Consider the following 20,063-nt stretch of genomic DNA (forward strand, 5'->3'; position numbering starts at 1 on the left):
ATAGCTTATCCAATAAATGTTTGACACGTATACACATTAGATTTGCCTTGTCCTTGCGTCATGGACCATGCCTTACGATACAGAACTTTTCTTTTCTATTCAAAAAGTGTGCGGCGGCGGATCCGACGGTGGAGATCCAATAGTCAAGATACTAAATTTTCAGTGTAACCATATACTCTCAAGAGTGTGGTCTTCTACGTGTATCGTTATACTAGTTTTTCTAAGAAATTATGATCAATGTATCTTTATCAATGTACTAGTCTTCTCAGTTGTGAAAACATTAAATAAAAGACGAAAATGATAAATTGAAATATATATTCAAAAGCATGTCATGATGTGCTCATTTTTCAAACTAAAACAAAACATTTTAACTGGGGAAATCTTATGTCAAAAGTACAGACTAACGATATTAAACTTCCACCGGAGCAACTTCTGCAACCACCTCTTCATATTCCTTCGTCTCTTCGTTGTACTTGTACCTGCATATGCATAGTTTTATACTCACAAGTGAGAATACTAGAAGACAGATACGAAACCAAATTCATTTCATAACTTAAAGAGGACAAATCACATGGATAAAAATTATCTAATGTCGTTGAAAGCAATTACCATTTGCCGGTTGCTGCATAGCAGTAAAGTCCAGTGTTTGGATCATAGTAGTAACCAAGGCTGCTGCTGTAGTAGTACCTGAAAAACATCAAGTGTATGTTGTAACAGCTTTAAAATGCATTCAGACAAAACAAAAGAGCTTCAAACACAATACTTTAGCCCAAAAGCTGACTGATCAACGGAGAAATAGAAATGAGAGTTTAAAACCGTACCCTGAAGTCTCGTCATAGACATAATCAGATCCATCATTTGTGACCCCTTGTTGCACGGCTCCAGCTGTATCTTCTTCGTCATCGCCAAACATATCACAAGCTTTTGCTCTTTCTTGAACCAGTCTCTCGTATGCATCTAAAATACCAGCATAGAGGAGAAAACAAGTCAAGCAAAGCTCACTGCTCCCTAGTGTTGTGAGAAACGAAATATCATGAGATTTTTAAAAAGTAGTAGTAGTTCTAACCTACTTCACGCTGAAAAACTTCTTGCTCCTCATTATAAACATCTTCAATACATAAAAAAAGAGACACTAACGTTAGCAAATGGAAGGAAGACATCATATTTTCATAGCAAAATTTATATGAGACTTAACTGTAATCGCCATTCTGGATGAGCTTGTTGGCATCCTCAGTAAGCTGATCAAAGATGAGCTTTGTCTCGGAATTCATCTTCTCTTTGCGATTATTAGTGTTCCCTTTCAACCTCCTTAAAGCACGCAGGACCTGTCATAACAAAAACCCAAGTTATGCATAATCAACATTGCTATCTCAATCTAATATTTCTAAGTTCTAACTAAACTAAATTGATTCTCACCGTTTCTCCTGGTTCAAGGACGCTAGCAATACGCCTCTTTAAGACTCCAATATCTTCTCGAGAAAGTTCATCCGCTGGCTTCTCGTTCCCACCATCTTCTTCCATCTCATTATCATTAGCAGCAGATCGTCCAATATACATTGGATTCATTTCAATACTGTCAAGCCATGCATCCTGAAAAGAAAACATGTAAGACAATCCACAAAACACCCCCAGAGCTAAACTTTACAATTAAAGATGTGTAACTTCGCACCTTGTCTTCCTTCTCTCTAACATACTCAACATAGTTCCCATCAGCATCAAAGTATCCTTCCTCTTTCTCTCTGTCAAGACTAAAAGCTTCAATCTGGATCCCATCTTCCGTGCGGTTCCCATCATTCTACAACAAAGATAATCATCACATCAGAATGATCCGCTTCAATCGCAAAAAGAAACTATTGACAGTTAAATCCTTACCTCATATATCTCCTCGGCCTGATCAACACCGTCATCATCAGTAAAGAGGGAAGCAGTGTTCAGATTGCGGAGCCGCGCACGCTCCAAAGCAGCGTCACGAGCTTGGCGGCGAGCTACGGTATCTTCCTCTACGATCTGCTCAGGTTTAGGTTTCTTCCCCTTGGGAAACCGTACTCGCTTTTCTCTGCCAGAGAGAATCCAAATCTTAGCGTATGCACGCGAGTTTTATACAAAACGTAGGCACTGTAACTGACAGATAATCATTCGAAACCCGATTAATTCCTTCAAACAACGATTTCTCTAATCTACGCAATCAATTTCAGGTTTAAGATCTCGAATCATCCTAACGCTATGGGAGATGAGAGAATCAGAGGCAGCTAAAACGACGAATGATGAAAATTAGGGTTTCGGAGAGGTTAGTAAACTTACGGGGGTTGCTTATCGGAATCTTCATCTTCTAAGAAGGAACGTTTGAGGTTCTTCCTCGACGAACTCTCTGCCATTGTGGTAGCGTTCACAGACGAGAAGAACGACGACGATTTGTAGCTTCCCAGACGGTGAAACTATAACCTCTCGCCGAGATAAAAATTAAAAGGGCCTGTCAAATAGGCCTGGCCCATTTAAAATCTAAAACTCCCAATAAGGCGGCAAACCAACCCGGTTTAAGGTGAAAACGTCGTAGTTTAGGACATACTAAAAGGCCAGTCTAATGGGCCAAACCCCATTTAATAATTCAAATTAGGCAGAGAACGGGTTTAGCAAACCCAAACCAACCCGGTTAAATGTTAAAACGTCGCCGTTTAGCCCACAAAAGGCCCTAATTCTATATGTATCGTCTTCACCGCCGATCATCCTCAGTCTCAGGCTAATTCGTTCGCCGTCATTGAGCTCACGATCACCGATCAACCAGTCTTCGAATCGCAGGTCAGGTTCTAAACTATGATTTCAACACCTTTCTCTCGTTTACACACCAGTAACTCAATCTTCTTCTGTGGTCAAAGGTTTTAGAACTCAATTAACAATGGAGCAGAAACCACCAGTGCGGAAGGTTCGTCCTTCGAATATCATCTTTCACCTTCGATATCATCTTTTATGCTCAGCTAAAAAGATTCGTTTTTTGATTTTTTCTTCTTCAGATGAAGTTCGCGCCAAAAGCTCCTCCGAAGCGAGTGCCAAAACCGGAAGTTAAACCGTAATCATCTTTCTGAATCCACTGACCTGATTAAGAAAAAACGTGTTCTTTAAGGTCGATTTGGCTTATGAGTTTTCGAAATTTTTTGCTGCAGTGAAGTGGTTGAGGATGATAATAATAGTGCACAAGCTGCGGAGTTGCTACGTAGAGTCACTGTAAGGCTTTGACATTTGAGTTAATTTAAATCTCGTTTCATGTTTATTTTCTTAAGTTCTGTTGGATTTTGATTAATGTGTGCTTTAGGAAAGATCATTACGTAGGCCAAAAGGAGAGAAGAAAGGTAAAATACCTTTTACTTGAAGCTTTTGACTCTTTTTTTGTAACACCTCGTTTGAATTACAAGTGATTTGAGTTTTTTTTGTTTTGGGCATTACAGTGGCTGCTTCTCAAGTTGCTTGGATGGGTGGTGTGGTGAATTCAGCGAGGTCAAATAGGTTCTCTAATGGATATGGTATACACTCATGTTTGCCCTTCTTTTAAGTTGTTAAAAATCCGCATGATTGTTGTTGATCCAATGTTTTTTTTTTCTGTTGTGCAGCTGGTGCTCATGGCTCAAATGCTCCACAGGAGATATCGTATCAAGAACCATGGGTCAGTACTACAATAGTGACATGTTATATAATATCTCTCGATATACCGAGATGATGCTAACGAATGATTGATGCTTGGATTCTCCTTACAGGATTATTACAGTTATTATCCTATCACGCTTCCGTTGAGGAGACCCAACGCAGGCGATCCAGGTAAATATCTATACTTATTTTTGCTTCAGGAATACAGATTCTTGATTGATTATTTGCTTATCTTTGTCATGCTCTTCTCATTGTTGCAGAGGTTCTTGACGTCGACGAGTTTATTAAGGATTTGGGAAATCATGAAGAGGCACTCAACACAGCTGCTGATCTCTCTCTTACGGTTTGTGAACATTACAAATATAAAATAAGATCGGATAATCAAATGTCACACACACAAACTCTAGAAACTCCGCAGTAACATATTGTGGGGATAACTTGTTTGTTGGCAGGAAGATAGTGAAGAACCGAAAATGCTTTTTATGAGGTTACCGGCTGTTCCTTTGGCAAATCAATCGGCAACAACTGAGAACCGTGGAAGCAAGCCAAATATTAGAGGTGGTGCTGAGAAGGCTTGTGATTTAAAAGCTGCCTCGGCAAATGGTTTCATGGGAAAACTTCTAGTCTACAAAAGCGGTGCTATCAAGATGAAACTCGGTGAAGTGCTTTATGATGTGAGTGGTTTTCTTCCTCTTATTACTTTATTAGCTAGAGACCTAACACTAGGCCAATGTCTAGTAATGGTGTTGCCTCCAAGTTTAGGTTCATATATTTTTAGTTTTCGTTGGTATAACATTAAACTAAGCAGAAGACTGTAGTATGGATCCGAGTTGTTTTCTTTTTCCTATTCTGTTTTGTTTGGACCATGTCTCAGCTTTCCAGATATAGAAAATGTATAATCATTCTAACAGTAATGCATGAGAGTCTAATTCTAATTTTGGTGTGGGTGTGTAGGTAAGCCCAGGGTTGAAGAGCGAGTTTGCACAAGATGTGATGGCGGTTAACACAGATGAGAAGAACTGTTGTCTGGTTGGAGATGTGTACAAGCATGCAGTTTTGACTCCTGATATTGATTCTATCTTAAAAGATATCGACAACATGTGATATTCTTTTTAACTGTTTTATTGCATCAAATTTTGTTTCGTTCTTTCTTGTTGGAAAGAACTCAAAAGTTTTGACATTGATAAAGAAAATAAAAATAACTTTTTTTTGTTACTTTCAAGTTTCAATCACAACCATGCTCTAATTGATAAACCTTTTGTTTTGTTACTTTTGGGATTTTAATTATTATGCTACTTTGATTGAAAACAAAACATACAAGATTGAAAGCGTATGTAAAACTACACGGTTTTTACGGTAACTAAAACACAGAACTATACAATATCAACAGCTCTTTCTCATTTTCTTACACATTTCTCAGTTTCTTCTCTTATTCCATTCAAGAGAATCGAACAATGGCTATCTTCTCCGTCGCATTACCTCTTTTCCTCATCTTTCCATCCGTTTCCTCTCTATATGTCAACGGAAATCGTTATTGGACATCGTGTGCTCCTGCGTGGTACTAAATTTTTATTGAATTCAAAATCTTTTATAATATTTTTCAAAAAATTATTTTGAGGACCTCTTCCTTCTGAGGTTCCTCTTTTAACCCCCCTATGAGTGTAAAACTCTTTTTTTGGAATGTCCGAGGACTAAATGTCACGGACAAGCACATACCTTTTGTTAGCTGGCTCAATACTCAAAAGCCTCTTTTTGGTGCCCTGCTTGAAACTCATATTAAAAAACCCAACTTAAGCCCTATTCTATCTAAGCTTTGCCCTGGCTGGATGTATCTTTCGAACCACTCTTCTGACCCGGATGGCCGTATCATCCTCATCTGGAAACAACCCCTATCTATCCAGTTCCTGACCGAATCCTCCCAGCATCTCACTGTTTCAATCACTCTCCCAAACCAAGCCCCTATCATCTATACTGCTATTTATGCCTCAAATGAAAGCAGCGAAAGAGTTGATCTTTGGACTAACCTGTTGAGAGATCATTCCGTGCTTGATCTAGATAACAAGAGCTGGGTTGTTGGAGGTGACCTGAACCAGATCCTATTCCCTTTAGAGCACTCAAGCCCAGAAGTCAGCTTCATGGATAATCTCATGTTCCAACTACAAGACTGTCTTATCCAAGCAGGTCTTTTTGATCTGAGATACCTCGGGCCTTGTCATACATGGACAAATAAGCGTCCAGACAGCCCCATTGCGAAGAAGCTTGATAGACTCTTGGTTAACAGTTCCACTATCTCAGACTATCCCCATGCCGTAGCCACTTTCCTTCCCACAGATTTCTCCGACCACTCTCCCTGCCTCCTAAATCTCGCTTACTCCCTTCCTAAAGCTGGAACCTACCCTTACAAATTCCCTAACTATCTCACTAAACACCCTGGTTTCGCTCAGTTGATCAATGATGCCTGGATTCACTCTGGAAGTGTGTCTCATACTCTCACACAGCTCTGTTGGAAGCTAAAACAAATAAAGAGTGACTTAAAGAGATTAAACAAAGAAAATTATTCAAATATCCAAGAGAGGGTCTCTGAAACTCACTGTTTACTTCAAAATGCGCAGGTACAGGCTTTGAACGATCCAACGGCAACAAATTTCCAAGCAGAGAAGGACCTGAATCAGAAATGGAACTTTTTGAGGGAAATTGAAGAAATTTACTTCCTACAAAAGTCTAGAATCAACTGGCTCAAGGAGGGAGACTTTAATACGGCTTTCTTCCATAGAATTTGCCAAGTCAGGTCGAGCTATAACGCTGTAAGAGCATTCCTTGATGCGTCTGGTGTCTGGATCACAGACCCGCTGGAGATGAGTCTTCTGGCAGTTCACTACTTTCAGTCAATACTTGGGCCTCAGCTGCTACCGCCGCCATCTATAACATCTGAGCCTCATTGGTTTGCAACGCTCCTAAACTTCTCAGTTTCGCAGAGTCATTGCACACATATGCTCACCATTCCTACGCAAGATGAGATCAAGTCAACACTCTTCAAGTTAAACCCGAATAAGGCTCCAGGACCTGATGGACTAACCTCGGGGTTCTTCAAGTCTGCATGGGAATCAGTGGGAGATGAGGTGGTCAAATCGATTACTCACTTCTTCACTTCAGGGTTCTTACCGTCTGCCGCCAATGCAACTATCTTAACCTTGGTTCCTAAATTTCCTGGAGCATCACAAATTTCAGAATTTAGACCAATCTCCTGTCTCAATACAGTGTACAAAGTCATCTCAAGATTGCTGGTAAAGAAGCTGAAGATAATCCTGCCTACTCTTATTCTTCCATGCCAGACAGCTTTTGTCCAAGGGAGACTGCTACTAGAAAATACAGTTTTGGCAAGTGATCTGATCAATGGCTATCACAGAAACAAAGGTGCAAAGAAAATTACCATCAAAGTGGATATAGCAAAGGCGTTTGACACCCTTTCGTGGGAGTTCCTATTCTCATGTCTCCAAGGGCTGGGAATTCCTCCTCATTTCCTCAAGCTGCTGCGTGCCTGCATATGCAAGACGAGCTTTATGGTTGGTTATAATGGTACAGTAAATGGATATTTTAAAGGGACTAGAGGCTTGAGGCAAGGAGACCCGCTGTCTCCATACCTCTTCGTCATTGCCATGAACTGTTTGTCTCACATGTTAAACGCAGCTGCAGCCCAAGAAAGACTAAGCTACCACAAAAACTGCGAGAAGATAAAGCTCACTCACCTCTCCTTTGCTGATGACCTGCTGATATTCATAGACGGTTCAGAGAAGTCAGTCCAATGTGTGCTCCAAGTACTAAAAGAATTTGAACAGCGGTCAGGTTTAGCAGTGAGTATGCAGAAAACTTGTTTCTTTGCTTCAGGAATGTCACAGGATGAAATCAACAGAATTCAGGCGTCAACGGGGATGTCATGTGGAAGCTTACCATTCAGATATCTTGGAGTGCCTATGAATTCCAGGAAGCTTTCCTTAGCCAGCTCTGAGCCTTTGCTTCACCAAATAAAATCCCGCTTCTCCTCTTGGTCGACAAAAACTCTATCCTTCTCGGGAAGATTAGTGCTCATCAATACAGTAATCTCGGGCATCACCACCTTCTGGTGTTCCTCGTTCATCCTCCCGAAAGCCTGTATCACAAAGATCAACACAATGTGCAGTACTTTCTTATGGAGAGGGAATCTAGACGATCACAATACTGCAAGAGTGGCTTGGTCAACAGTTGTAAAGACTAAAGAGCAAGGAGGATTAGGGGTGAAGGATCTGCAAACCTGGAACAAAGCTTGTTGCTTGCGACTGATATGGATCCTATTCTTCAGGCCTGACTCCGTATGGGTTTCCTGGTTCAAAGAGGTGATACTTAAAGGATCATTGGGGAACTACTGGACAACAAATCCTTCGCAGAACTTCTCTTGGTTAACAAATAAATTGCTGAAACTTAGGAGTATCGCTTACCCTTTGATTCATCTTAGGATACAGAATGGAGAATGTGTGAGATTCTGGATAGATAATTGGAGTCCGTTTGGGATGTTGCAGGAGTACTTAGCTGGTGGGAATTCTCGATTAGGAATCCCAAAGACAGCAACACTGGCCTCACTTCATTGTAATGGCGTCTGGCAGCTTCCCCAAGCGCGTACAGATGCCCAACTTCAAGTTCTCTCCTTTATCACTACAATCGAATTCACCGATGTGCCTGATTATTATGATTGGGAAATCGATGGGAAGATAAGTGATAAGTACAGAACTGGTGAGATGTATCACTACCTCAGAGGAAGGATAGAAGAAGTGAGATGGGCTCATGTTGTCTGGCCAAAACGGAGAATCCCGCGACACAGCTTCCACACGTGGATGATAGTACAAAATCGACTACCCACGAGAGATAGAATGATCGGATGGGGATTGCAGGTGTCTCATACCTGTCTCCTATGCAACACAGCGGCGGAATCAAGGGATCATCTATTCTGGGAATGCAACTTCACCTTTCAACTATTGACTATGATCGCTGGGAGATGTAGGATCAGACCGTCTCGAAATTGGGAATGCTCGCTGGCACAAATGATCTCGTTGGCCACTCCAAACCCGGCTACTTCTCTGTCACTCCTTGCGTGGCAAGCGGCGCTCTATTGGACCTGGAATGAAAGAAATCAGAGATTGCATGCTAACCAATTTAGATCGATTGACTCTCTTTTCTCAATCGTTGATCACCAGCTCAGGAATAAAATCCAGAGTTACAGGGAAACTAACCCTAAGATCTCCTCGGCCATGATGCAGTTATGGGTCCGCTAGCTGGTTTCTGATCATCTCACGGAGTCTGGGGAAGGGAAGGATGTGGGTCATAAGACCTTGCTCGATTTTTAACGCTGCCTCTTCACTTTCTTACAGCTATGGGTTTACTAATGGGTTTTACTGTATGAGTTTCCACTGGGCTAGGCTCTTAAACTATTGCCATTAGGCTTTTGTAAGCTTTTTTTTTTTTTTTTTTTTTTTTTTTCTGCATTTTAAATTTAATGAAAGCCAGTTTCAAAAAAAAAAAAAAAAAAAAAAAAAAAATTATTTTGAATCCAAAAATTCTTTTTGAACCTATTTGTAAGAGATTATTTTTAAATTTAAATTATTTATCTATTTATTTTTTAAAAATCCTAAACTCCACCCCTCAAATCTGAATTCTAATTCTATATTAGATAACCCTATGAATATAAAAGATTTTGAATGCAATAAAAATTTAAAATAATTTTTTAAATATTTTTTATCATTTATTTAAATAATCATTTATATTTATACATCAATAAAATAAAGGTATAAAGGTCTTTTAACTCTTTGTTGAATTTTTTTTGATCATTTTCATCCTTGTGCATTTTTTAGTTAAAAAATCAATTTATGATCTTTTGAGATAATTGTCCATAATATAATTAGTCAATACACCAAAATTTAGAAAGAAATATACATACACGCATTATTTTATATTAATAACTTTTCTGAACAATGGAAATAATATTTGACTGTCTCCCATAAATGTCTAAGAGAAGGAATTCATGAATATTAAGAGTCAACATATCAAACGAAGAAGAAAATATATTTTTTTTGTCAAAAAAGAAAGAAGAAAATATGGAACAAAAATAAATAAAAATAGCACTAAACAGATAACAGATACCCAAAGCATTCTATCAGAGATCATAAATCGGTTTAGAAGAACAAGCATGGTCTTCAAGCTCAAGATTTCAAACACAATGGTCAACACACTGACTATAGTCTTCTCCCTCTTTGTGTTTCTTACAAGCCAAATCGCACAAGCCAAGATTCATCGTCACACTTTCACGGTATTGTAAAACAGATATCATTTTTACGTAATGAATAGTGACAAAAAGGTTATGTTATCAACAAAGAGATATGAATATATGAAATCTATCTACGCAGATAAAGTCAAAAACGTTCACCCGACTCTGTGACACCAAGAATATATTGACAGTGAACGGAGAGTTCCCCGGACCGACGTTAAAAGCCCACCGTGGAGATAAACTCATCGTCAATGTCATCAACAACGCAAACTACAATATGACCCTCCACTGGTAAACATTACAACACATCTCTTTTTGATTTCGAATTGACTATATGTTTATAAAACGTGGAGAGTCATGTTTAATATACTAGGCATGGAGCGAGACAAGTAAGGAATCCGTGGTCGGACGGACCTGAATACGTGACTCAATGTCCGATTCGACCAGGCGAGCGTTATGTTTATAGAATTGATCTTACGGTTGAAGAAGGAACGATTTGGTGGCACGCACATAGTCAATGGGCACGTGCCACAGTCCATGGAGCGTTTATTGTCTATCCCAAGCGCGGCTCATCTTATCCTTTTCCCAAACCACACCGCGAGATTCCTCTCATTTTAGGTACATTCTTACTCAAGAAATCAAGATTTTAATATTGTTAGAATTTACGATAGTGAAACATTTTGTGATGCAAATGATAGGTGAATGGTGGAAGAAGAAAAACGTAATGGATATTGCAGGAAACGCTAATAGAACCGGAGGTGAACCGGCTATCTCAGATGCATATACCATAAACGGACAACCCGGTTATCTCTACCCCTGCTCTAAACCGGGTAAGTCTTCCAAATTCAACACATGCTCATAATCTTTTATCAATCTAAATGGCACTACCATTATTATTTTTCTTTGCCATCTGTAAGCAGACACATTTAAAATGAAGGTGGTGCGCCATCGACGATACCTTCTCCGGATTATCAATGCAGTGATGGACGAAGAGCTCTTCTTTGCAATAGCAAACCACACCTTAACCGTTGTGGCTAAAGACGGTCTTTACTTAAAGCATTTCAATACAAGTTACCTAATGATCACTCCTGGCCAATCCATGGACGTCCTCCTCCACGCGAATCAGCGTTCAGGCCGTTACTTTATGGCGGCTCGAGCTTACTCCTCCGCCTTTGGTGCCGGTTTTGACAAAACCACCACCACTGCCATCTTAAAATACAAAGGTCATTCCGTAACCGATGAATTAAACCGGAAAACTCCGGTTTTGGTTTTACCCTATTTGCCTCCTTATAATCATACCGAGGCAACCACCCGGTTCACTAACCAATTTAGAAGCTATCGAACCAGAACCAGTAACCGTCCGGTTAACGTCCCGGTTAAAATCGACACTCGTCTTCTCTACGCGATCTCCGTGAACTTGATGAACTGCTCCGACGATAAACCATGTAACGGCCCCTTCGGCAAGCGATTCTCGTCGAGCGTTAACAACGTCAGCTTCGTGAACCCGACGGTCGACATTCTCCGAGCTTATTACCGCCGCATCGGAGGCGTTTTCCAGGCGGATTTCCCGAGAAAACCGCCGACGGAGTTCAATTACACCGGAGAGAATCTTCCGTTTCCGACGAGGTTTGGAACGAAAGTGGTGGTTCTTGATTTCAATTCGAGCGTCGAGCTGGTGTTGCAGGGGACGAACGTGTTGGCTTCGGATAATCACCCGATCCATCTCCATGGTTATAGCTTCTTTGTGGTGGGATCGGGTTTTGGGAATTTCGATCGCCGGAAAGATCCGTTGAAGTATAACCTAGTTGATCCACCGGAGGAGACCACCGTTGGAGTTCCTAGTAATGGCTGGACCGCCGTCAGATTCGTAGCTAATAATCCAGGTCAGTGCATATTGATACACTTCCATTTCTCTACGTTGCATGTTAAAAAAACACGTTTCTGGGCTAAAGTTTTGCATTAGACTATATGGCATAGGGCCCAAATAAAAGCCCATATATTGTTAGAACCCCATATGACTCATATACTTTTTAATGCATTCATGTACTTATTATTTGCTTTTCATGCATTTAAAATTTTAAGTAATTTAGAATTTATAAAAAAATAAAAATAAAACACAAAATTTAGTTATTCTTACCGGTGTATAAACATAGGTCAATCACCTAATTTTATATTACTTGAAAAAATCATTCAAGTAAAAGGTCAATTGGAAATAAAAATGATTAATATGAACCATAAAAATAAATGTGCGTCACACTGAAAGAAAGATCTAACAATCTGATTTGAGATTTTTTGGATTTTCATGATGTTGGTTTTATTATATACAGGGGTATGGTTGTTGCATTGCCATATAGAGAGACATGCCACATGGGGAATGAACGCAGTATTCATAGTGAAAGATGGACCGACCAAATCATCTCGAATGCTCAAACCTCCTCCTGATCTGCCTTCTTGTTAGCTAATAATATCATTATATGAATTATAAAGTTCTGAAGAAGAAAGATTAGAGTTCGCTACTGTGGCAAAATTAATAATATGAACAAAACTATTCCTTATTCACCATACAAGTCTTTCAATTACAATACTATTATTTATCGATTTCGTCAATCTATTCAATCATTTTATTCATTTTCTTTCCAGCTAAGTTTCTGAGTTCTGACCAAGTCTTTGTGCTATATAAAACTCTAAATTTCCTTGTGTGATTGTGAATACTCAACGAGAGGCGATCAATGAAGGTAAACCAACAGAAATTGCTACGAAAGATACAAAAGATTATGTGGACTTTCCAACACACGTTTAGCAAAAATAATGTAAATTGGGATTAAAATAACACTGTCAACAACACTTAAAAATGCGAGATGTTAGCCTTTGTATATACGTTTGAAATCATACTTAGATAACTAACACTGTTATAAACACTGTTATACGTTCTCTAGTCCACTTATAGCTTTTATATATAGCCTGATTTTGTCTATGGATGGCCAGATAGATCAACATTTGTCAATTTAAAGAGTAAATGCTAAATGACTTAATTTTAAACATATGTATTTTATTAAAAAGGCTCCAATTATATGTCCTTTGTTACCTAAAACAATAAAGCCTTAACTAAAAATGGCTCCAATTATATATCCTTTGTTATCTAAAACAATAAAGCCAAAGGTGTCTTTCTTCACCTTCTCAAACCTTTCAGGAACTACAAAAGGTATATTAATGTCTATAGTATGTTTCATCCTCTCTTTTTTTTTTACCTCTTTTGTTCATACACATTTAAACTTCTTCTTCTTTTTTGGATTTGGTCTTAATGATGACATTTATGATGTATTTATCTCCTTGTTACAAAATCTAAGGTTCGAAAACGATAGATACATATTTTTCATAACTATTTAAGGTTTACAAAAGAATAGCAAATGTATAATTCAACCTCTAATAATTACATTGGTTAAATATTGTTACCACCAATAAGAAAAAAACATTAAAGTGACGGCCTTTTTATTGGAAATGGGCCCACCACTCTCATAGTAAAACGCGTAGGGTGGGTGTGTGTTTAGCTCCGTCATATATAAAAGGAACCCTTGGCTTCAGTTCTGTCTTTTCTTTCACGCCACTCTCTCTAATCTCTACCTCGCACCCTCGCCTCCGCCTCCCTCCCCCCCTTGCGCTGATCGTCCTCTCCACCGTCGAATATTCCTCTCTCTCCGGGTACGAAATCAATAATCCATGTTTCTGATTCTACTCCGCCATGTTGACTTTGACTTCTCCCGAGTTTGTCGTCAATTTTTGTTGATACTCTGTATCTGATCTAAAGTCTATTCCTTTTAGGGTTTTAGTTGTTTTCTGATAATCTATCATAATTGATGATTTGTCTATCGATATCTGCTGGTTTATTCTCGTATCTAGCTGGTTGTGTAATCCTCGGTTTTGATTTTGATTTATGGATCTGATCTGAAGGCAATTCGTTATTAGGGTTGTATTCTTTTCTGGGTTTGATGATATGTCTGTGTTATTATTGTATCTAGCTGGTTCCGTAGTTCAAGTCTTTTTTTGTTGTTGTTTGTTAATAGGCTTACGTAGCACACCAGATGTCTGTTGATCTCTGCAAGAAGAACCCATCTTTTCTTTGGTGTGACTGTGGTTATATGAGCAGGGGCAGGTTGTGGTGCTTCCAGATTATCTTGTTCAGGCACTGGACTTAGCTTGCGTGCTCTGTTCTCTCTCTCTCTCCTCTTCTCTTCTCTTCCTAGCTTCTCTGCAATCTTCTGCTTGATTTGATTACAAAGTATTCTCTTTTACTGCTCCTGTTACTGTGAACTTTTGTTTTTTGCTGCGCAAAACTCCTACCTTGCTGCTTGTGAGGAGTTTTCTTAGCCGAGTGCAAGTTTTCCCCTTTGGATCAGCCAATGGGGAAAACTGAGCTGGCTCCTGGGTTTCGGTTTCATCCTACTGATGTTGAACTCGTGAGATATTACCTGAAGAGGAAAGTGTTGGGTAAAAAGCTCCTCGTTGATGCTATTGCTGAACTTGACATTTACAAGTTCGAACCCTCTGACTTGCCTGGTACTCATCTTTAACAACATTCTCATTTTTTTTGTTTGGATGCTTGTCTGCTTTCTTTTAACTTAGGAGTCTTTGTCTTTACAGATAAGTCCTATATAAAGAGTGGTGATCTTAAGTGGCACTTCTTCTGCCCAAGGGAGAAGAAATATGCAACCGGTGTTAGAGCTAACCGTGCAACTGAGTGTGGTTACTGGAAAACCACAGGGAAGGAGAGAGCCGTTCTCTGCAATGGTGAATCTGTCGGAAAGATTAAGACTCTGGTTTACCACGTTGGCAAGTCGCCTCGTGGGGAGCGTACTGATTGGGTTATGCATGAATACAGGCTCGAGGACAACGTGCTGACACAGAAGAATATTCCTCAGGTAACTTAAAACGGCAAATATATAAGTTAAGCTTATATCACTCTTTCTTTGCTGATTGATTATGCTTTTGGGATGCAGGATACTTATGTCCTGTGTGTTCTATTCAAGAAAGATGGACCGGGACCTAGAAATGGAGCTCAATATGGAGCTCCTTTCAAGGAAGAGGACTGGAGCGATGAGGAACATCGTACTGGTGTTGATGTTCCTTCTACCAGCAATGCCTCAATCTTCCTTCATGGGCCTAACGCAGAAGCCAGTCTGGCTGTGGCTCCCTCACTCCCTCCTAATAAGGATTGCTTTGGTGGCATGATATCTGAATCATGCGTCTCTGATTTCCCACCAGCTACAGCTACTACCAACGTGACTGATGCAGCTAATGCTCCTATGCCTGCACCACTTGTTGATCCTAGTAGCAGCGCTTCTTTGGCGCAAACCCGTCAGGCCCCTAACGACGATGATGACTTATATGCAATGTTGGATCTGTTTGTTGATGAGGATGAGTTCTTGCCTCTCTCTGAGCCCAACACCAACGTGGTAGGTTCTTTTTTTTTTGGCTTACTGTTATGATTTTGTTAGGATAGTGAAGCAACTTTGAAACTGTTAAGTGTTTTGAACTTTAATGGCATTGGTAATTAGTAAACATCACATGAAGCTTCTTTGCTGTCTTATTATTATAAAATGTATTCCTCTGAATCAAATATGTACCATCTTATACAGGCAAGACATGTTCCCAATGTCTCAGCTCCAATTTCCTTAGGAGAGGAAGTGATATTCGACGACCTACCCGACTTTAGCAATATGCATGACAACAACATCATGCCAAGGACACCCTCTGACGACCTGATTGAAAACTCGGAGCTATACTTGGAGCTCCAGGATCTCACAACTCCGTTAGCACCACCGCATGTTTGGAATGTCAGCGACTCTTACCTGACAGCTCCACTAGCGCCACCTCAAGTAGGGAATGTCAGCGACTCTTACCTGACAGCTCCACTCGCACCGCCTCAAAACGGGAATGTCAGTGAGCCTTTTCTGCGCCATCAAGGCCACTTTGATTTCTCCGCTGCTGCTGCTAATGATGATCCTTATTCTTTTCTGCGTCCATGGGACAATACGGAGCAGAGATGATAGAGCATTGGTTCCAACCAAGAATCATCTCCTCTGCCCAGTTCTGTCCTCTCCATGTTTAAGACAGACCATTAAACCATGAGATAATGAGCGACATTGTATATTTACATTTCTGAAACTCTTTTATGTCGCAAATCTCCCTTTCTCAGCATTCTCTTATTACATTGGATTTCAAGTTTTTTGTTTTGTTTTTGTTTCATAAACAAGTTTTGTTCCAAAAAAAAAAACAAGCTTAAGTTTATGATGAAGACCCAATTCGATCTGTCATCATTTATCTCAATGAATTTCGCATTCTATGGCCATTTTTCGCTTTTTCCTAATCACCCAAATGCGCTTTGGGCTTTAATGGGCTTTATTTTACCCACAATGGAGGCCCAATATTTATAGCGTCCTTTCTTTTCTACTCCACAGCACTCATCATTGGTCAATTTCCTCCGACCAAGCTACTTCACCGCTCGGAGATTTAAGTTTGATTGACGTCGATCTTACGACGGGATCCGGTGGTGATCGGTGATGGAGAACATAGACGTATTCCCCGGGCTGCACGATTTTCTCGAGCGGATGCGTAAACCCTCCGCCGGAGATTTCGTCAAATCCATTAAAAGGTTCTCTCTATCTCGATGATACGTATGAGCTTAGCGATTTGAGAGTTCCCTCTGAATAGATTTGTTGGATATGAGGAAAATGTCATGATCTTGTTAGTTGGATGCTGTGAAGCTTTAGCTGCTTTACTAGATTTTCTTAGCAATATCTAAAGCTTAGATCTGAACTTGCATATAGTCTAACCATTGAGCAAGTTCTTATGTTTTGCAGTTTCATTGTCTCATTCTCCAACAATGCGCCAGACCCAGAGAAAGATTCTGAGGCAGTTCAGGAGTTCTTTACCAAGATGGAGGCTGCTTTCAGGGCTCATCCACTTTGGTCCGGTTCTTCCGAGGAGGAGTTAGACAGTGCTGCAGATGTGAGTTACATCAGTTTCGTTCTCTTCCTCTTTATCTTTCCTTCCGTTTAATCATTGCTCCTTTTTTTGTGTATATACTTAGGGACTAGAGAAGTATGTCATGACAAAGTTATTTACGCGGGTATTTGCATCAAACACCGACGATGTAATCTCCGATGAGAAACTCTTTCAGAAGATGTCATTAGTTCAGCAGTTCATTTCTCCTGAAAGCTTGGATATACAACCTACTTTCCAAAACGAAACATCATGGCTGGTGAGCTGATCTCTAGTCACATCTAGCTCTTGTTAGCGTTACCATGATGGTTCTTGTTTGTGATATTTCCTCTTCTTTTTGGCAGCTAGCTCAAAAAGAGCTCCAGAAGATGAATATGTACAAAGCTCCTCGTGATAAGCTGATGTGTATCCTTAGCTGCTGCAAAGTGATTAATAACTTACTGCTAAATGCTTCAATCGCGTCAAAGGAGAATGCACCTGGAGCCGACGAGTTTCTTCCTGTTCTCATTTATGTTACCATAAAGGTATTGTGAAGGCCAAGGGATTGAATATGCATGCTGGTTTCTGATGTCATATACTTATATTTAATACTGTTATGTCTGAACTATGCAACTACATTTACTAATGATCATTATGTACTTTGTTTTTTCTCAGGCTAACCCTCCACAGTTTCACTCAAACTTGTTATATATACAAAGATATAGACGTCAATCTAAACTGGTTGGGGAAGCTTCCTACTTCTTCACGAACCTGCTCTCTGCAGAGTCTTTCATCTCAAATATTGATGCAAAGTCCCTTTCTATGGATGAAGCTGACTTTGAAAACAAAATGGAATCTGCACGGGCACGTCTCTCTGGTCTTGGAAGCCAGTCTTATCAAACTGATCACGGCGCTGCACCCACTGCTCATAATCCCAAGAGGGACACCACGCTTCTGCAATCACAGTCGTCTGATAGTCTTTCTGGAACCAACGAAACACTGAATCAGAGAAGTGAACTACCGATAAAGAAAGCTGAATCCATCTCGGATTTGGAAAATAAAGGTGCTGCCATGCTTTTGAACGGTAGCAGCGAGGCGAGCAAGATCTTGAAAGAGTATCCTTACGTGTTTGCCAGTGCTGGTGATTTGAGGGTGGGAGATGTTGAAGGGCTGCTAAATGATTATAAACAGTTAGTTTTCAAATATGTCTGCCTCTCCAAAGGCGTGGGTGATGCAGAAACATCTTTAGCTTCATCAAGTTCACCTATGCAACCGTCTACTGAAACTGAAACTGAGGATCATACAACAGTGTCTTCAGATGTTCAAACGAAAACCGAAATTGATAGGAGCGTTGATGATTTGATGCGAGCTTTACAAGGGGAAGGGGATAATGTTCATAAACTTTCAGATGTGAAACAAGAAGATTATGGTGAAGATGTTGTACAAGGAAGTGCGGAAGAACGTGATCCCAAAGTTGAAGATGAAACAGTTACTGAAGACATTGATTTGAAGAAGCTTAGTGCAGAGAGAGAGGATGACAATTATAGTTCCAAACGAGCAGAAGATGAAGATACTGATTCTAAACATCTAGTTGCAGAACAGCATAATGACTAATCACGGTGATGAGTCTCTTGTATTGTTTTAGTACTCGTATAGAAGAAGCAGAGGTCAGAGCATAAAACCTACAGCTTTGAGGAGATGATAACGTTTCTAATGTGTTGTGATGAAATGTGTTATGACTTGGTTAATCTAATAAAGTGCAACATTGGACTTTTAAACCCACAAAATTGAATAACAAACCGGTTTCATCTGAGACATTAGGACACCGGTTTAGGTCCATCTTTTCAATCAAACAAAGATAAGCCAGAGGGGTATTAGGGTAATTTCTCGAATTCTCCCTCCGTCGTCCTTTTCTACTTCACCAGAGAGAGGGAGAGAGAGAGAGAGAGAGTCCAACGGCGAATATGGAAGGGATTGGATTACGTGGAGAGATTCTCCGTCTCGGGTTCACGCCACGCCGTGGTGTCTCCGGCCGCTCTCCGGTTCTCCGGAGAGCTATGGTGATAAAGATGAGAGACCGCAGCAAGAACAGGAAGCCACTGCAGAGAGGTCGCATGCTCAGTATCGAAGCGATTCAAGCCGTTCAAGCTCTAAAGCGAGCCAATCCTCCTCCTCCTTCAACGTCTCCGTCTTCCTCCTCATCGATGCTTGATCGCGTAATCGATTCCAAAATCCGCCGGCTCTTGAAATTCGATATGGTCGCCGTTCTTCGAGAGCTATTACGCCAGAACGAGTGCTCTCTATCTCTCAAGGTTTCATCATCTCTCTCACTCTCTCCATCACGTTTCCGCTGTGTTCGATCTCAAAATTCGTTTTCAGGTTTTCGAAGAGATTCGAAAGGAGTATTGGTACAAGCCTCAGGTGAGACTATACGCAGATATGATCGCTGTAATGGCGGATAACAGTTTGATAGAGGAGCTCAACTACCTTTACGCAGCTATGAAGTCAGAGAAGGGATTAGTGGCTGACACTGAGAGCTTCAACACGCTCTTGGTGATTCTTCTGAATCATAAGCTGTTTGAACTTGTCATGGACTGTTATGCTTTTATGCAATCGATAGGGTATGAGCCTGACAGGACTTCCTTTAGAATCCTAGTTCAGGGTCTTGAATCCAATGGCGAAATGGGGTTATCGAGTATCGTTAGGCAAGATGCTCTTGAGTATTATGGCGAATCGCTCGAGTTTAGTGAAGAAATTGAAGACATCTCTAGTCTGTTGATCCCACAATGGAGAAGATAAAGTTTAGAGATTGGAGCTTAAGTAGTAGCTTGAAGTTTGATCATACTGTGTACTGAACTCTATAAAGTAGACCCATTTTTCTATCTGATTTGTGTAGCCGCGAGTAGGGCTGGGTTGCGGGTCAAACCCGCCTGCGGGTTGCAAAATCTACCAACCCACCCCGCATAAAATACTCATAACCCGCACCCAAATCGATTTTTCAAATTGTTCCGGGTCAAACGGGCCTTGCCCCGCGGGTAACGTAGCCGCGAGGCTGTTTGGTATCAATCAGATGATGTATCACGGCTAGCCACACCGTCTCATTTAGGCATTATAAGTTGTAACATTGGAACTAGGACTGTTACCGATAGCACCAGAG

The 20,063-nt window shown here is 40.4% G+C and overlaps 6 protein-coding genes and 1 long non-coding RNA gene across 12 annotated transcripts; 5 read left to right on the forward strand and 2 right to left on the reverse strand.

Annotated features, from left to right (window-relative positions):
• Positions 1 to 285: 285 nt before the first annotated feature.
• LOC106419348 (protein LIN1) lies at positions 286 to 2,461 on the reverse strand. Its single transcript, XM_013860116.3, has 9 exons — positions 2,302 to 2,461; positions 1,873 to 2,056; positions 1,670 to 1,795; positions 1,417 to 1,590; positions 1,196 to 1,325; positions 1,067 to 1,108; positions 822 to 957; positions 610 to 687; positions 286 to 479 (listed from the first exon to the last, which is right to left on the reverse strand). The coding sequence occupies exons 1-9, from the start codon at positions 2,373 to 2,375 to the stop codon at positions 410 to 412; spliced, it is 1,014 nt and encodes a 337-aa protein (XP_013715570.2). The 5' UTR covers positions 2,376 to 2,461; the 3' UTR covers positions 286 to 409.
• Positions 2,462 to 2,685: 224 nt separating this feature from the next.
• On the forward strand, positions 2,686 to 4,851 carry LOC106419349. Of its 4 annotated transcripts, none has more exons than XM_013860117.3 (11): positions 2,686 to 2,796; positions 2,874 to 2,920; positions 3,009 to 3,064; positions 3,159 to 3,219; positions 3,308 to 3,344; positions 3,441 to 3,515; positions 3,603 to 3,655; positions 3,747 to 3,807; positions 3,897 to 3,979; positions 4,089 to 4,310; positions 4,591 to 4,851. In XM_013860117.3, the coding sequence occupies exons 2-11, from the start codon at positions 2,894 to 2,896 to the stop codon at positions 4,738 to 4,740; spliced, it is 825 nt and encodes a 274-aa protein (XP_013715571.2). In that variant the 5' UTR covers positions 2,686 to 2,796; positions 2,874 to 2,893; the 3' UTR covers positions 4,741 to 4,851. The 4 variants fall into 4 exon arrangements, with proteins under 4 accessions (XP_013715571.2, XP_048598418.1, XP_022549484.2 ...); XM_048742461.1 differs by having other exon boundaries at positions 2,729 to 2,796; positions 2,881 to 2,920; XM_022693763.2 differs by having other exon boundaries at positions 2,740 to 2,796; positions 3,313 to 3,344.
• A 2,512-nt stretch (positions 4,852 to 7,363) lies between these two features.
• Positions 7,364 to 9,023, reverse strand: LOC125579077. The gene is made up of 6 exons (XR_007317032.1): positions 8,898 to 9,023; positions 8,418 to 8,782; positions 8,109 to 8,322; positions 7,925 to 7,993; positions 7,585 to 7,783; positions 7,364 to 7,454 (listed from the first exon to the last, which is right to left on the reverse strand). It is a non-coding gene; the product is annotated as an uncharacterized LOC125579077 (long non-coding RNA).
• Positions 9,024 to 9,294: 271 nt separating this feature from the next.
• On the forward strand, positions 9,295 to 13,152 carry LOC106419226 (laccase-14). The gene is made up of 6 exons (XM_013859984.3): positions 9,295 to 9,970; positions 10,068 to 10,219; positions 10,302 to 10,546; positions 10,627 to 10,758; positions 10,849 to 11,811; positions 12,256 to 13,152. The coding sequence occupies exons 1-6, from the start codon at positions 9,686 to 9,688 to the stop codon at positions 12,384 to 12,386; spliced, it is 1,908 nt and encodes a 635-aa protein (XP_013715438.2). The 5' UTR covers positions 9,295 to 9,685; the 3' UTR covers positions 12,387 to 13,152.
• Positions 13,153 to 13,463: 311 nt separating this feature from the next.
• LOC125579078 (NAC domain-containing protein 82-like) lies at positions 13,464 to 16,213 on the forward strand. Of its 2 annotated transcripts, none has more exons than XM_048742465.1 (5): positions 13,464 to 13,627; positions 13,990 to 14,482; positions 14,567 to 14,844; positions 14,923 to 15,378; positions 15,562 to 16,213. In XM_048742465.1, exons 2-5 carry the CDS (start codon positions 14,326 to 14,328, stop codon positions 15,970 to 15,972), a joined length of 1,302 nt encoding a protein of 433 aa, XP_048598422.1. In that variant the 5' UTR covers positions 13,464 to 13,627; positions 13,990 to 14,325; the 3' UTR covers positions 15,973 to 16,213. The 2 variants fall into 2 exon arrangements, with proteins under 2 accessions (XP_048598422.1, XP_048598423.1); XM_048742466.1 differs by having other exon boundaries at positions 13,496 to 13,627; positions 14,073 to 14,482.
• Positions 16,214 to 16,370: 157 nt separating this feature from the next.
• LOC106419149 (vacuolar protein sorting-associated protein 9A) lies at positions 16,371 to 18,678 on the forward strand. 2 transcript variants are annotated; one of them, XM_048742463.1, is made up of 5 exons: positions 16,371 to 16,577; positions 16,786 to 16,933; positions 17,016 to 17,186; positions 17,272 to 17,451; positions 17,582 to 18,678. In XM_048742463.1, exons 1-5 carry the CDS (start codon positions 16,486 to 16,488, stop codon positions 18,518 to 18,520), a joined length of 1,530 nt encoding a protein of 509 aa, XP_048598420.1. In that variant the 5' UTR covers positions 16,371 to 16,485; the 3' UTR covers positions 18,521 to 18,678. The 2 variants fall into 2 exon arrangements, with proteins under 2 accessions (XP_048598420.1, XP_048598421.1); XM_048742464.1 differs by lacking the exons at positions 16,371 to 16,577; positions 16,786 to 16,933 and having other exon boundaries at positions 17,276 to 17,451.
• A 106-nt stretch (positions 18,679 to 18,784) lies between these two features.
• On the forward strand, positions 18,785 to 19,788 carry LOC111201533 (pentatricopeptide repeat-containing protein At1g62350). Its single transcript, XM_022693762.2, has 2 exons — positions 18,785 to 19,218; positions 19,286 to 19,788. The coding sequence occupies exons 1-2, from the start codon at positions 18,871 to 18,873 to the stop codon at positions 19,703 to 19,705; spliced, it is 768 nt and encodes a 255-aa protein (XP_022549483.2). The 5' UTR covers positions 18,785 to 18,870; the 3' UTR covers positions 19,706 to 19,788.
• The last annotated feature ends 275 nt before the right edge of the window (positions 19,789 to 20,063 follow it).

Source organism: Brassica napus, chromosome A10, assembly GCF_020379485.1.
Source record: "Brassica napus cultivar Da-Ae chromosome A10, Da-Ae, whole genome shotgun sequence".
NCBI lineage: Eukaryota > Viridiplantae > Streptophyta > Magnoliopsida > Brassicales > Brassicaceae > Brassica > Brassica napus.

Bases quoted from the DNA above. Each gene is read 5' to 3' on its own strand.
- LOC106419348 (XM_013860116.3), bottom strand. From the start codon at position 2,375: ATGGCAGAGAGTTCGTCGAGGAAGAACCTCAAACGTTCCTTCTTAGAA. The intron at 2,057-2,301 runs GTAAGTTTACTA...TCTCTCTGGCAG, and splicing joins GATTCCGATAAGCAACCCCC to AGAAAAGCGAGTACGGTTTC. The intron at 1,796-1,872 runs GTAAGGATTTAA...TCTTTGTTGTAG, and splicing joins AGGCCGAGGAGATATATGAG to AATGATGGGAACCGCACGGA.
- LOC106419349 (XM_013860117.3), top strand. From the start codon at position 2,894: ATGGAGCAGAAACCACCAGTGCGGAAG. The intron at 3,656-3,746 runs GTCAGTACTACA...TTCTCCTTACAG, and splicing joins TATCGTATCAAGAACCATGG to GATTATTACAGTTATTATCC. The intron at 4,311-4,590 runs GTGAGTGGTTTT...GTGGGTGTGTAG, and splicing joins TCGGTGAAGTGCTTTATGAT to GTAAGCCCAGGGTTGAAGAG.
- LOC106419226 (XM_013859984.3), top strand. From the start codon at position 9,686: ATGAATATTAAGAGTCAACATATCAAACGAAGAAGAAAATATATTTTT. The intron at 9,971-10,067 runs GTATTGTAAAAC...CTATCTACGCAG, and splicing joins TTCATCGTCACACTTTCACG to ATAAAGTCAAAAACGTTCAC. The intron at 10,759-10,848 runs GTAAGTCTTCCA...ATCTGTAAGCAG, and splicing joins CTACCCCTGCTCTAAACCGG to ACACATTTAAAATGAAGGTG.
- LOC125579078 (XM_048742465.1), top strand. From the start codon at position 14,326: ATGGGGAAAACTGAGCTGGCTCCTGGGTTTCGGTTTCATCCTACTGAT. The intron at 14,845-14,922 runs GTAACTTAAAAC...TTTGGGATGCAG, and splicing joins CACAGAAGAATATTCCTCAG to GATACTTATGTCCTGTGTGT. The intron at 15,379-15,561 runs GTAGGTTCTTTT...CATCTTATACAG, and splicing joins CTGAGCCCAACACCAACGTG to GCAAGACATGTTCCCAATGT.
- LOC106419149 (XM_048742463.1), top strand. From the start codon at position 16,486: ATGGAGAACATAGACGTATTCCCCGGGCTGCACGATTTTCTCGAGCGG. The intron at 16,578-16,785 runs GTTCTCTCTATC...TATGTTTTGCAG, and splicing joins TTCGTCAAATCCATTAAAAG to TTTCATTGTCTCATTCTCCA. The intron at 17,187-17,271 runs GTGAGCTGATCT...TCTTTTTGGCAG, and splicing joins AAAACGAAACATCATGGCTG to CTAGCTCAAAAAGAGCTCCA.
- LOC111201533 (XM_022693762.2), top strand. From the start codon at position 18,871: ATGGAAGGGATTGGATTACGTGGAGAGATTCTCCGTCTCGGGTTCACG. The intron at 19,219-19,285 runs GTTTCATCATCT...ATTCGTTTTCAG, and splicing joins AGTGCTCTCTATCTCTCAAG to GTTTTCGAAGAGATTCGAAA.